Source organism: Schistocerca nitens, chromosome 5, assembly GCF_023898315.1.
Source record: "Schistocerca nitens isolate TAMUIC-IGC-003100 chromosome 5, iqSchNite1.1, whole genome shotgun sequence".
Classification (NCBI taxonomy): Eukaryota; Metazoa; Arthropoda; class Insecta; order Orthoptera; family Acrididae; genus Schistocerca; species Schistocerca nitens.
The window spans coordinates 685829978-685844222 of NC_064618.1; the positions used below are offsets into that span (position 1 = coordinate 685829978).

A 14245-nucleotide genomic window follows, 5' to 3' on the forward strand; every position below is an offset into this window, starting at 1 on the left:
CATCTTCAAATCTTGTTCAATGAAGAGTGTCTTTCAGTTTCCCAAAGAGATGATAGTCACATACAGCCAGGTCAGGACTGTAGGCCGGGTGTTTCAGTGTTGTCCATCCGAGTTTTGTGATTGTTTCCATGGTTTTTTGACTGTCATGTGGCCATGCATTGTCGTGCAACAGCAAAACATCCTGCTTTTGCCGATGTGGTTGAACACAACTCAATCGAGCTTGAAGTTTCTTCAGTGTCGTCACATAGGCATCAGAATTTATGGTGGTTCCACTTGGCATGATGTCCACAAGCAAGAGTCCTTCATAATCAAAAAACACCGTAGCCATAACTTTTACAGCAGAAGGTGTGGTTTTGATTTTTTTTTTTCTTTGTGTGAATTTGCATGATGCCACTACATTGGTTGCCTCTTTGTCTCTGGTGAAAAATGATGGAGCCATGTTTCATCACCTGTCACAATTCTTCCAAGGAATTATTCTCCACCATTCTCGTACTGTTCCAAAAGTTTGCTGCATACCGTTTTTCTTGTTTCTTTGTGAGCCACTGTCAACACCCTGGGAACCCACCTGGCACAAACCTTTTTTAACGCCAACACTTTCAGTATTCTGCAGACACTTCCTTCCCCTGTCCCAACGCAGCGTGACAATTCGTTCACTGTGATGCGTCTGTCAGCAGTCACCAGTTCGTTAACTCTCTGCACATTGTCTGGAGTGTGTGCAGTACGAGGCCTGCCGCTGCGAGGGCAATCCTCAATATTGCCTTGCCCGCTTTCCTCACGTAACCTGCTTGCCCACCGACTAACTGTACTGCAATCAACAGCAGCATCTCCATACACTTTTTTCAATCTCTTGTGGATTTTTCACACTGTCTCGTTTTCACAGCACAGGAATTCTATGACAGCACGTTGCTTCTGACAAACGTCAAGTGTAGCAGCCATCTTGAAGACATGCTGTGATGGCGCCACTCACGGGAACAGGTTGAACTAAGTTTGAAAACAAGTGGGAAGGATGTATCTACACACTGTAAAACTTTCACACATGCAGAATGAAAACTGTATTTTTACAAAAATAGTGTGCATTTGTTTTGGAGTGACCCTCGTACATGTCCTCAGCAAAGATGTGCAACCTTATCTTCCTCCTTCATTCGATGATCCACTAATTTACACAGCTCCAAGATGTCTTGAATGCAGGATGCTGTTGTTTCTCCTGGATGCTGTACCCTGCACTTTAATTTATCTTCAGCCTTGCACTTCTGTCGTGTGTCGCCGAAATACTGCAGTTCCGCTTGGAATACTTCCCAACTTGTGAACTTCTCCTCATTGTTCTCATACCATTGCTTGGCAGTGCCCTCCAAGTAGAAAAATACGTTAGCCAAACACATGGTGTCATCTCTTTTGTTAAATTTGGCTATACGCTCATATACCTTCAGCCACTTGTTTGTATCTTGGCCATCGTCACCCGAGAACCCGGAAGGATGTCTCATGTGGTGGCACACAGCTGCTGTCAGCGTGACATCCTCTTCTTCTTCCGTCTCCGGTGGATTGCAATCTGTTGAATATGGCTCGAACTTGGGTTTCTCGCCACGTAAACGGCGGCTCCTTCGTGGCCTGATGGGAGCCACTGTGTCGTCAATAATGTGCAGTATCATAAGTTCCAATACTGAGTGTCTCCACCAGAATAATGTTGTGTAGAGGAAGGTGTAAGTAGATGAATGACTAACACAAACTTTACTTAACGAAGGTTTATACAGCACTTGCACATACAAGATCGCAGAGCTAACTGCCTCTGGCCAGAACACTTACAGTTTATATACAGCTACAGAATATTCCTGTACAATGATTCTTGCCATTTGTGGATACTTCTAGAATGTAATCGAACCGAAGATAGAAATTAAAATGTTTCAGTTCAGGTTAGTTTTGAACGCATGACCCTCCATGCAAAATCTAGTATCATAACCACTACACTATAGTGACTGCTCTACTTGGCTTCTTCTGCATCAATATTATTACATGCATCCAATTATTTTTACAATTCATTTCTTTCTGGGACTTGATTCTGTAAACTGGCTCACCTATCTTTGTTTAATAGGTTGAATTTTATTAAAGAATGAAATGAGCTCATTTGTTGGCTGCACTATTCTTGAGAGAGCTGCTTCTTGATGAACAGTTGCCAGTTACAGTTTTGATAACAGCATGGTCTGACGTGTTTGAAGTGTGAACGCATTATTAACATTTAGTATTGTTGGTTTCCTGATGTATTTATCAGCTGTGGCCTCTAACGTTAAAGTTAATTGATTACAGAGTGATTTGAGATACCCTAAGATACAAAAATATTGAGTAAAGTCAATGATTTGACATTCCAAAAGATTATAGAGGTAAAAGCACTGACTGGTACCAATGTGTACTCAAATTGGGAAATTTCTCGAAGACTAGGCATGTCATAATCATTTGTAAGCGTGTAAAGAAGAAAAATTATTTTGGAGAAGACACAGTCCCTCAAAGGAAGAATTGGTGTGGCAGAAGACCAGTATTTTCACCAAGATCTGAGCGCTCCTTGGAAAAGATAGGCAGTGAGAACCAATTTGCTTGCCAAAAGAAATTAAAATGAAACTAGAACACAGTGGCACTACTGCATCTGAAAGAACTGTAGGACACAAACTTTCACAAATGAACTACAAGGCTCACAGTACCTGCCCAAAAGCCTAAATTAACTGCTATGATGTCAAAACGTCCTGCATGGGCAAAGGAGGGCAAGCCTAGAGATTTGGACTTCTGGAAATCGGGAAGTATCATTACATTGGGCAGTACGTGCCTTCATACAGTAGTGATGCATAAATTTTTGAGTTCGAGGCTAATCCTAAAGCAAAACTTTATAGTTTTTTCTTTTCGTTTCAGGTTTGGTTTAGTGATGAGTCAAAATTTGAAATTTTGGTAAATAAATCTCAGTATGCATAAAAAAGCCCTGGTGAAAAGTACTATCCCAACATATTGTGCAGATTGTAAAACATATCACTGAAGTCATTACATGGTCTGTCATCAGTGCCATAGGCACAAGACATCTGCACTTGGTTGAGCGAACAATGCAGCAATACTAAGAAGAAGGTTACTACTTAAAAAGAAGAAGAAGAAGAAGAAGAGGAAGAAGAAGAATGGTTCACTAAAGCAGGTGGATTGATGGATTGATGAGGTTAAAGGGGCACCAAACCAGAAGACCATCCTTTGTGTGTCAATACAAGACTAGTCCCCAGAAGGGGAAGTATACAAAAGAGAAATCCCAACAGACTCAAATGTATCAATGAATCAAGAAAGCCAACAGACAGAATCAAGCAGAAACAAGATGGATAAAAGGGTGAAGGTGGGCAAGTTACCCCATTTAGAAAGCAGCTGGAGGCCCCCAGGACACACTATGCAACCAGAGACATGCTCTCTCCATGTGACCAGTGCTTCCACATTCTCTATTACCACAAGAAAACTAGCTACACAAACAAGATAAAATCTCAGGAAAGTCAATAAAGACTATGAGTCTGTCAACTAATGGCAGACGTAAAAAAATAACAAGAATTAGAAAGGTTGATAGAGCAGGAGCCAGACCGGACCATCAAGCAAGGTGAGCTATGGGCCTCTCGGGGTCAGAGCAGGTGATGGGGCACCCCACCAATCCCTTAATTGGCCAACAAGGGTAATGTATCATGCATCACAGAGAGGAATAAAAACCACTTTCACAGGTAAAATGTAAAACCAAATCAGTCACTTTGGCGTCAGCCGTTAGCACCGGAGGTAGCATGTCAGCAAGTTTAAGGTTTTGTCGTAAGGTGGCCAAATTAGAGCAATCCAAATGGACGAAGGCCACTGTGAGACACACATCACACTGACAGTATGGTGGATCCTCACACTGGAGGATGTGGGAGGTGGCCTTAGGTCACCAAAGTGTGGCCAATGTGAAGCTGATAGAGAACAGTAATTCCCATCAAGAACCCTGGAGGAAAGACTGCCACAAGATCGTGGCCTCCTTTACGCTTGGAGGAACAGAGGTACACCAATCTGCATTCCAAGCCTCCAACAAATGTCAGCTTAGAGTTGATAGAAGGTCAGATTTAAGTACCTCCGTCTCCAAAGTTGGTATCCTAGTAGCTAACTTGGCTCACCGATCACCATGTTTATTCCTTGGGACTGCAATGTGACCAGGGGTCCATACAAAGATGGTCCAGTGTTAGCGGAGGTCACACAGGATATCCCAGATAATCACAACGACCATGTGTCAAGAGTAGCACTGGTTACAGCCTGAAGACTACTCTGGGAATCACTGTCAATTAAGAACAACTTGCCAGCGGAAGAACAAAGGTGGCTGAGTACTCGAACAATGGTCACCAATTCTGCAGTGAATACACTGCATCTGTTCAGCAGGAAGCGTAGTTCATTGTATCTTGCAAACGTGTAGGCAAAACTGGGTTCATCCGTTGATCACAGAACCATTAGCATGTACCATGTCTGAGCCAGGAAATGCATCAAGGACGTTCAGGAAAAGACAGTGAGAAACCATAGGGTCTATGAGTCTTTTGGTCCAAACGAGAAGTCGAGGTAGATCCAAGGATGGGGCACACATCATTGCGGTGCACATGGTTTCTCCCTGATAAGTGGGGAAAAATGGAATTCAGATCACAGACACTATGCAAACTGTGATCATGATGTCAGACCTTGGCCTCTGTTGTGGGAGATAGATCTCCCTACCACGAAAAAGGGTACAGTACATCAGATGCTGAGGGGAGCTCAACTGACGTCCACCAAGGTACTGTCTTCTGATGAGGGAATCCCAAAGAATAGGGGACCACAAAGTTGGCTGCCGATAAAATGGCTGCTGTTCCACTCTGGACATCCAGCGGCATTACCTCCATGTAGCGTGGATATTGTCAGGCAACGCATTGCCCTCAAAGATCAAGATGAAGGCCGCCGCAGCAATGCTATAGTCCTTTGGCCCCTATGGACACGACGGACAAAACATACACCCTGTTGCTCCAAGTTGGCACGATGCTCATCATCAGACTGTAGGAGATCACAATGGAAAACAATGCCTTGAACCCTACTTAAGACTATTATTATGAACGGTAGTCACAGGAATGTCACCCAGCTTATCACAAGTGAGCAATGCCCTTGTCTGGGCGGGGAATGCTGTTTTAATCAGAACCGAGCCTATCTTCATTTTGGAGATGGCTGCAACTTCCCCAAACTTGTCCTCTATATTCTCTAGAAAGATATAGGCTTTGTGGTCAAAAAGAATCCTCATCTGTCCTTGAACAAACCAGGTATTGGGGGAAGTATTTCTCGGCTTGTCGCTTAGCCCTACATTCCTCCCACAGTGTAGCCCAGGAAGGGAACATTCTGGGGTCATCTCTCTCTTTGTTTAATGAATTATTCCCTTCTGAAAAGACTTTTGGGGCCATATGAAAACTAGTGGGAGAAAGCTTCATCTGCTTCATTCCAAGCCATCCACTATTGTGCCACTCACTCCAAATGGGGGCTCTCCCCATGGGTGCCACCCAGCCTCAGCAACTGCTACGAGGCCAGTAAACTGTTGTTCGGAGTCCCCATGATTCAGTCACAATGGGCACATACTCTTTGGCATCCAGGGGGAGTTTGCAGTTCAGAGGAGGGCATTAAACAGACAGGGGAGATGGGCAAATGGAAGCATTAGGTGGTTGTTCAGGGAACTAGGGAATAAAAAGACTGGAAGAAATAATGGTGAGGGATGTAGGATAGTACTGCACAGTGAGAAAAATCTATCACACATTATATCATTGTGCAAGGGAGAAAGAAAAAAGAACAGATGTAAGGTTATGATGGGAGCAATGTGTGTGGTGAGGTGGGTTGATCTGAAGAAGAAATGTAGTAATTTGTTGCTTGGATAATGTTTAACTGCAATCTGGCCTTCAGGTAGTTTGTAGGACAGAATTCACTACAGTCAAAGCAACCACAGCTGGTGCTGCAAAAGTCACACATGACCACACTGTACATTGATCTCCACTAATCTGACAGCTCCATCCATATCTCTGTCCATAGCAAGCCCACTAACCACCATTACTTGCATTTTGACAGCTGTCAACCTTTCCACACCAAAAAAATAGCTCCCCATCAGCTTGGTCAACCTTGGACTGCATACTTGCAGTGATGAATTGACTTTCCCAGTAGGCCGAACATCTCACAAAGGGCTTTATGGAAAAGATACTTTCCCCAAAATGTAGCCTGAAAACAAACTTCCCACACCATATCTTCAATATCCTAAATCCTTGCACCACCCACAAGAACCAACTACAAAAGAGAGGCCCCTCATGATATAGTATCATCTCAGACCTAAGCAACTGAACCACGTCCTCTGCCAGGGCTACGACTATCTATGATAATGCCCAGAAATGAGGGAGATCCTACCCATTGTTCTTCCCACCCCTCCTAAAATGGTATTTCGCTACCCACCCAACCAACACACCATCTTGGTCGATCCTTATGCCACTCAGGAGTCATACCCTGTGAAAGACCCAGATGCAAGGGCACTCCATTTACCCACCCAGCACATCCTATCATCATCCTTTTACAGGCTTATCCTATCCCATCACATGCAGGGCCACCTGTGAAAGCAGACATGTCATGTACCAGCTGTGCTGCAATTTCTGCACAGTATTTTATGCAAGCATGTTCAGAGACCAGCTGCCATCCAGAATGAATGGCCACTATCAAAGTTTGGCCAAAAACTGACTACCCAGTGGCAGAACACAAGATCGAGTTCAACGGCTGCTTCACAATCCATGCCATCTGGATCCTTCCCCACAGCACCAGCTTTTCTGAACTATACAGATGGGAATTATCCTTGCAATATATCCTTCACTCCCATAATCCTCCTAATCTTAACCTCTGCTAACACCACAAGAGTCTTCCCTTTGTCTGTCCTGTCACCCCAATGCAACCGACAAATCCAAGTCATTGTCAGAGTACACCACAAGAACTCATTGCAAACTGCTACTACCTGCTACCTACATTACATCTGAAAGCAGTCTCAGTCTTCCCATCAACTCATACAGTTACTGTTCTCTCTTGAATCTGAAGGCTGTAAATGATCATTTTTTTTTTTTTTTTTTTTTTTTTTACAATGTACCATGGTGGTGTGGAGACACTCAAAACAATGAGTTTTATACGGGACACTTGTTGTACTAAGTCAGTGAAGTACCGCAACTTGGCCTACAAAAACCACCTAAGCTACAGTATGTATCACCCTTTGCGCAAGGTTTTCAATATTCTCTTGGCAATCTACTCGTATGTTCAAATTAGTCATAGAGAAAAAAAGAAAAGGCAATTTTTGTAGGAAATTTAATTTATTTTAATCTTGTACTGGGATTCATTTCACTAGAGGCTGTGGTTTTTGAATATTCAAGAAATAGTACAAAAGCGAACTTCAAACACACTCTCATCCCACATTTAGCCCCTACAGGTCAGGATTTTTAGAATCTTTTTCAAAGCACTGTACAAAAATTTGCAGCTACACGAGTTATTTCCCATGTTTGACCTCTTTTGGTCTTCAATTCTGGGCTTATTTCACCATCAGCTTAGTCGGTCACTTACAAATTGTAGAACTGATGTTTGTATACATTTTACCAAATGATTTTGTGATATTTAACTGCATGAAATTAACAATTAAATTACTTTGTTTGCCTGGCATTCTATGAAACTACAGTGTTTGCAAGAGTTAACTCTGGATCAAATTAGCACTGTAATTAGTTTTTGCCTAGTATTTACAAAAATTATTTTTCATCCATTATTCTCACAGGCACATTTAATTATTAATGTTAATGAAATAGCTGATTAAGTCAATGGCATAAGACCGAAACAGGTCAAATACTGAAAATAATTCATGTAGTTGCAACGTTTTGTACAGTGATTTGACGGAGTGCCAAGAGCAACATACCAAAAATCCTGACCAGTGGGTCATTAAGCATGGGATGAGAGGGCATTTGATGGCCACTTGTGTGTTCCTTTTGAATAACTGGAGAACGATGGCCTCTAGCAAAAACATATCTTAGAGCAAAATTAAACTAAAATTTCCTACAAAGGAGCTCCTATTCATTTTGCTCTAGAAATAATAGTTTGTGCATAGAGAAATGACAATAGCAAAATCTGTTACTAAACAGATGCACCACAATTTCATGGTTTTTGTAGGCTGATTTGAGGTACTTTACTGACTTGATATAACACAAGTGTCCTGAACAATTTGTTCATCTTGACTTCATCTACACCACTATGGTAAGACGTAAACTGTTATTGTTTACACCTTGTATATACCCTTCAATCAAATTTCCCTTCCTGTCTGATAAACATCTTCAGCTGACAGCTTCACTCTACCAGTTACACTGCAGCATTGGCAGTACAATTACCAGTAAGCACAAACATCCTCTCTGGAGAGTAGTGGAAGTTGAAAAGACCAGTTAATATTTCTTGTCCTATTCATGTTTACCACTCAGCACAGCATACTGAAAAACTAAGTACAGGTTTTTTCTCTGAACATGCAGAATACATATACACGGTTCCTCCTTCTGATGGAATTCATTATAAAAAGGTCAACATAATAATAATCCTTTGACTGCTACATATTTTCTGTACACTGACGCACATTTCAAAGGACTTGATGACAATGAAAGCCATTTCTGTCACATGAGGTCAGTTCACCTTACAATGAAGACATTTACTACTGGGTGATCTACCAGAGTCTTAGATAATTTTGTAATCATATAACTTACCTTGATAGAAATGGTAGAATCCCCACCACATAGCACTATTTGGCACATAAGTAAATAGTGATGCAACATAGCCTCTATAGAATCCCTTGAAACCATCCTGTATGTACACTTGTCGTACTATATCAATGGTTACTTCAAGACGAGATCGGCCAGGTTTTAAAGAAATGCCCAATGGATTCAGAAGCATCTAGAGAAACAAATTTCATAATACATTAGTTTCAAAGTAGCTATACAAATAAATAAGAGTCACACAAGTAGGAAATATTTGCTATCTGCTGTAGTTCCTGGTAACCTACCAGCTACTGATCTAACTGAATGGTGTTATCTGAGTGTGAAAACCAAATAGATTTTAGAGTCACAGGAAAAAACAACTTTAAAAAATATGATATGCACAGCCAGCTGAACTAAAGAAAACAAACATGATGGAACCTACAGTAAAAAACATAACAATAAGAATATAAATAACTCCTTACTAAATCAAATGGTTGGTTGGCTGACGTGGGGTAAGGGCTCAAACAGCGAGGTCATCGGTCCCAATATCTATTAGGGAAGGATGGGGAAGGAAGTCAGTTGTGCCCTTTCAAAGGAACCGCCCCAACATTTGCCTAAAGTGATTTAGGAAAATCACAGGAAACCTAGATCAGGGTGGCTGGACACAGGTTTGAACCGTTGTCATCCTGAATGCGAGTCCAGTGTGCTAACCACTGCACCACCTAGCTTGGTAATAATATTTGCATTTCAAAGAATGAAGAGCAAATGGAAATAAATCTGGCAATGGTAACTCCAGATGAGAATATCAACGCTGTAGAAAAAGATGATGACACATTACGTTGCAGACAGGTACAATTATAAGACACTTACACAAACCTTTCAGTCACAGGTTTCTTCAGAAAAAGAGAGAGAAAAACCACTCATTCACAGAAGCAAGCACACCTCACATACACAACTGCCAACTCCAGCAACTTGGGCCAGAATCATTCGGGCCAAAGCTGCTGGAGTTGGTGGTAATGTGTGTGTGAGGTGTGCGTGCTTGTGTGAATGAATAGTATGTGTTTCTCTTTTTCTGATGAAGGCTGTGGCTGAAAGCTTTATGTAAGCATCTTAATTGTGCCTGTCTGCAACATAATGTCTTATCTTTACAGTAAGTAGCAGTCTGTCTTTTCCTGGACTGTTACATGATGGACACACTAAAAATTGCACACAAAATGAATAGTGCAATCATCTAGTGACTGTGATAGTGGCAAGTAATAGCTCCTCACAACACACAAATTCATGTGGTAACAGACAAGAATATGTTGTCTGGTACATTTTGGGGGGTGGGTCCAAACAGCGAGGTCATCCGTCCCACAATCCCAAGGTGCCAGAAACTAAGCGAGGAACGACACCCAAGAGTACAGTCCAGTTGATGGGAGACGAAAATGGGCAATCAAAGAGGCAGAAAGAATGTCAGGCCAGCAGGAAGAGTAAAGAAAAGGAAAGGTGTGTGGGGGGGGGGGGGGGGGGGGGGGCATCCTGCAGATGCTATGAGCAACAGCACCTCCACGGACCCATACAGATTCCCACACCATTCCATGACTGTGACAGGATGGAGATAACACCAGGGAAGAAGACAAGAAAAGGGGGGAACAAAAGTGCACAGAAGATCAGACAAAATGTAGTGAGAGGGGGTGGGGGATCCTGGCCAACATGGAGGCAATACCGAAAGGCCTCCAAAACCAGATGTAACCATGAGAGAGCCATCCACTAACACACATGACAAGGAGACGGGGAGGGTAAATTTAGTGTGAAGGCCAAAATGTAGGAAAAATCTAACAGAATATGGATCACTGTGAGGTGGCCCCACAACTACAAAGAGATGTGGCTCATTATGGAGTAAAAAGTCAAGGGTCAACCTGGTATGGCTGATACAACGATGGCAGAGGATGGCAGAGGATGGCAGATTCCCGCCGCAAGACGCAGAAGGAAGAATGTGGTTGGAGCCCCTTAATTGCGTGAAGTTTATTAGGCAGAGGGCCCAAGATTCAAGGACCCAACAGAGCTGACGAGCCACTATCCTTTCAAACAACTTGCTGGGAATGTTGGTCAGACTGATAAATCAGTAACTATCGAGGGAAAACAGATCCTTTCCAGGCTTAAGGACAGGAACCACAATACTGCCCCTCAATTGAGAGGGGAAACGCCATGGAGCCAAATACCATTAAACACCCAGAGGAGATATGTCATGTAGGATCGAGGTTTTGAAGCACTTGGTTGTGGATGGAATTAGGGGCCAAGGGCTGAATTGTGGGAAAAGGAGATGGCCAGAAGCAGTTCCCACTCAGTAAAAGGTTAGTTGTAGGATTCCACCTGACGAGGGGTAAAAACGTAAGAGAGCAGCTTTGGCCCCTGTTCCTGGAGGAGGAAGGTGGCTGGATAGGAGGCTGATGCCAGTATGAATGTTTGGGGCAGAAAAAAATGTGTCACAGACTCTTAGTCCACGGTGTAAGCACTTTTTGCATTGCATCTCATCAGTTGGAAGCTTAGTCTGTGAGGCACGTTTCTAGAATTCCATTGAAAAACTACTGCTGCTGCTACAACAGCAGACTGTATTCAAAATTTTGTTCTAGGAAACAGTTTTAACTTTTGATGCTCTTCCATTGCACCGAATAGTCTATTATGAGTAATATGTTTTATAGTTATGTAGGAAACGTCTTTTTCCACACTGGACTCATTTTAGGATCAATACAAATAAAAATCTTCACATACATATTTTAGAGCACTGACCAGCAAGAAAAAAGAAGATGCACCAATTTTTGCAGTGAATTCTATGATGAAAACATCAGATCCATTCATCTTTCTGAATAAATAAGATGTGGCTATCCTTTTTTGCAATAATGTTTTATTGGCAGCATATATGAAGTAATATGCATTCAAACTGCTCCATCAATCTAAAGAATGTCCTACAATTATTGATCAATATGTTTAGACAAATTACAATTGTCAAAGTAACCTAGAGTAAAGTTTGACCCAAACAAATATTTTTGAATATTCTAACAATTTTGTTACCCTAGTGCTTCTTTTGCAAAACTGATGTTTGGTACCAAATGAATTTTTTTTGTTAACTTGTTCAGTGTCTGCTAGGAAGCAGTCTTCTACAACAGCTAATCCACTGGAGGTATAACCTTCATTTTAAAGATTTCAACAGAAATAATTATCAGCATCACATGTATCCCAGTTGTGTGTACCAGCGGACAATATGCTTTTTCATTCCTCTTTTGGTATTTCTAAGTGATAATACATTCAATTACGAACAACCATAAATAAGTCACACAAGGGTGGAAACAAAGTTTACTACACATTATTTAAAAAATGATTCAGAGACTGACATTAAAGTAATAAGCATGAATAAGTAACTTTGAAACACTGACTTACTAATATCAGTTTCACAACATACTTCAATACAGTTCAGAAAGCAGAAACACATTTTTTATCCTAGGAATGAACATTAACAATGCTACAACAAAATGGAATTCTGTCATTGAAATTATTACGAGATGTTTTACTTATAAGTTAAAGTCTGCCAGAAAAATGTATACACTCTTTGTCAGTCTCTGTCAAGATATCAATATTGTTGTTCGATTTGAGCTACGAGTGTGTTGTAGTATGGTCTTTGGCTCAACAGATGTTAGTACTTTCATCTCGGTATTGAGAAAACAAGATGGCTGCAGCATGCTTTACATTCAAATAACTAAAATGTACTGTGAAGTGGTTTTAAAAGTTTGATAATCCCGTTGAAGTGCAACATCAGTGGAGGCGGGAATTTGAAACAGAACCACCAACCCACCTAACAATTAAACACATCATTGACAAGTTTGAATTGTATGGAACAATTTGTGATATTCAAAAATGAAGATCAGGAAGACAGTGTACAGCTGTAAGTCCTGCTTCGTCAGCTCTAATGTTCGAAATGTTTGTTAATTCTCCACAGAAGTCTGCTATGCAATGTGCATGTGAAGTAGGGGTTAGCAGTACAAGTGTACGAAGAATTCTGAAAGCTGCAAAGTGGAAAGTTTACATTCCACAATTACTGCACATGATTAATGATGACGAGCCTGATCACTAAATGCAATTTTGCGAATGATATCAGCAAGTGGTAACTGATGACAAACAATTTGTGACAAAGGTAGTGTGGTGCGACAACGGACAATTTAAAATTAATGGAGCCGTGAATCGGCATAGCAGTGTGTACTGGGCACCCGAAAATCCGCATGTTTATGTGGATAAAGTGCTCAATCTACCAGGGGTTCATGGGTGTTGTGGACTATCATCTAGGGACTTAGTAGGACCCTTTTTCTTTGATGCTACTGTAACTGGAGAATTGTACCTGTAAATGTTACACTCATCAATTTTGGCAGGTATACATGCACTTTATGGAGATGATGAAGAGGTCTTCTACCAACAGGACAAGGCGCCACCACACTACCACCTAGCCGTACGAGCTTTCCTGGATGACAATTTTCTGGGGCATTGGATTGGATGAAGAGGGCCCATTGAGTTCTCTCCACGGTCGCCAGATCTAACAGCTATGGACTTTAACTTGTGGGGAACTGCGAAAGATAATGTCAATCGACATAAGCCACACACACTGGAGGAACTTCGCCAGGAGATTACAGTGACATGTGCAGCAATCTCCACTGTAACATTGACTGATGTAGATGCTGTGACCGCTCATTGTTCTGTTATGTATATAGCCACCAATGGTGAACACTTTGAACATTTAAAGTAACCATATGCTACACTGAAGGTTTTACAACATGTGTGATCAATTATTAAATGTAAAATAAACACATAAGTGATACTTTTCATTCCTTAAAGTGTGTATACTTTTCTCTCTGGCAGACTCTGTATAACCAAAAAGTAAAACACTTAGAGGGGTACTGTGAAGTTAACAATGTTGATTATCTTTTCTCCCTACTGCTGCCCTAGAAACAGATGCAAATGCTACTCCAAAATTCTGAGAGAAGAAAGAATGTAGTTACCTCTTTCTTTGTGTTTCCACTCACAATACCCAGTACCATCAAGTGTTGACTAAGAACATCAAATGGAACTATGATAGTCTGCCCAACTAGTGATGCACAACCTCCTGCAACCAGGGCTTTAACACGAGAGTCCACTTCACAGCGGCTCAGAAAATGTCGCATTCCTTCATATGTTGATATGTAAAAAACACCAGACACAATCTGAAAGGAACTAACCCAGAAGCCCCTATACAGGCCTGCTATTCCTTCATGGCGATATATTTTAGTCCAAGCATCAAACAAGCCTGAAAATAAGAGTACAAACTATATATTTATTTATGTAAATATTACCCATCATTCTGAGACACCATAATAAGTCATCAGTTCTACAAAGGATTTACACTTAAGCTCCTTGCAATGTTTCATTACATTCCTGCACAGAGGTGACACATACAATTTTTCAGTTCATGAAAG

The 14245-nt window shown here is 41.4% G+C and overlaps 1 protein-coding gene across 1 annotated transcript in view; it reads right to left on the minus strand.

Moving 5' to 3' along the window:
• The window catches only part of LOC126259680 (solute carrier family 25 member 44), a 145261-nt gene that overhangs the window by 50161 nt on the left and 80855 nt on the right, over positions 1 to 14245 (minus strand). Inside the window, exons 3-4 of the mRNA XM_049956639.1 lie at positions 13793 to 14076; positions 8775 to 8961 (exon numbers count right to left, since the gene is read on the minus strand). Of these exons, the coding sequence (XP_049812596.1) occupies positions 8775 to 8961; positions 13793 to 14076 (471 nt within the window). The remainder of the gene's footprint in view (positions 1 to 8774; positions 8962 to 13792; positions 14077 to 14245) is intronic.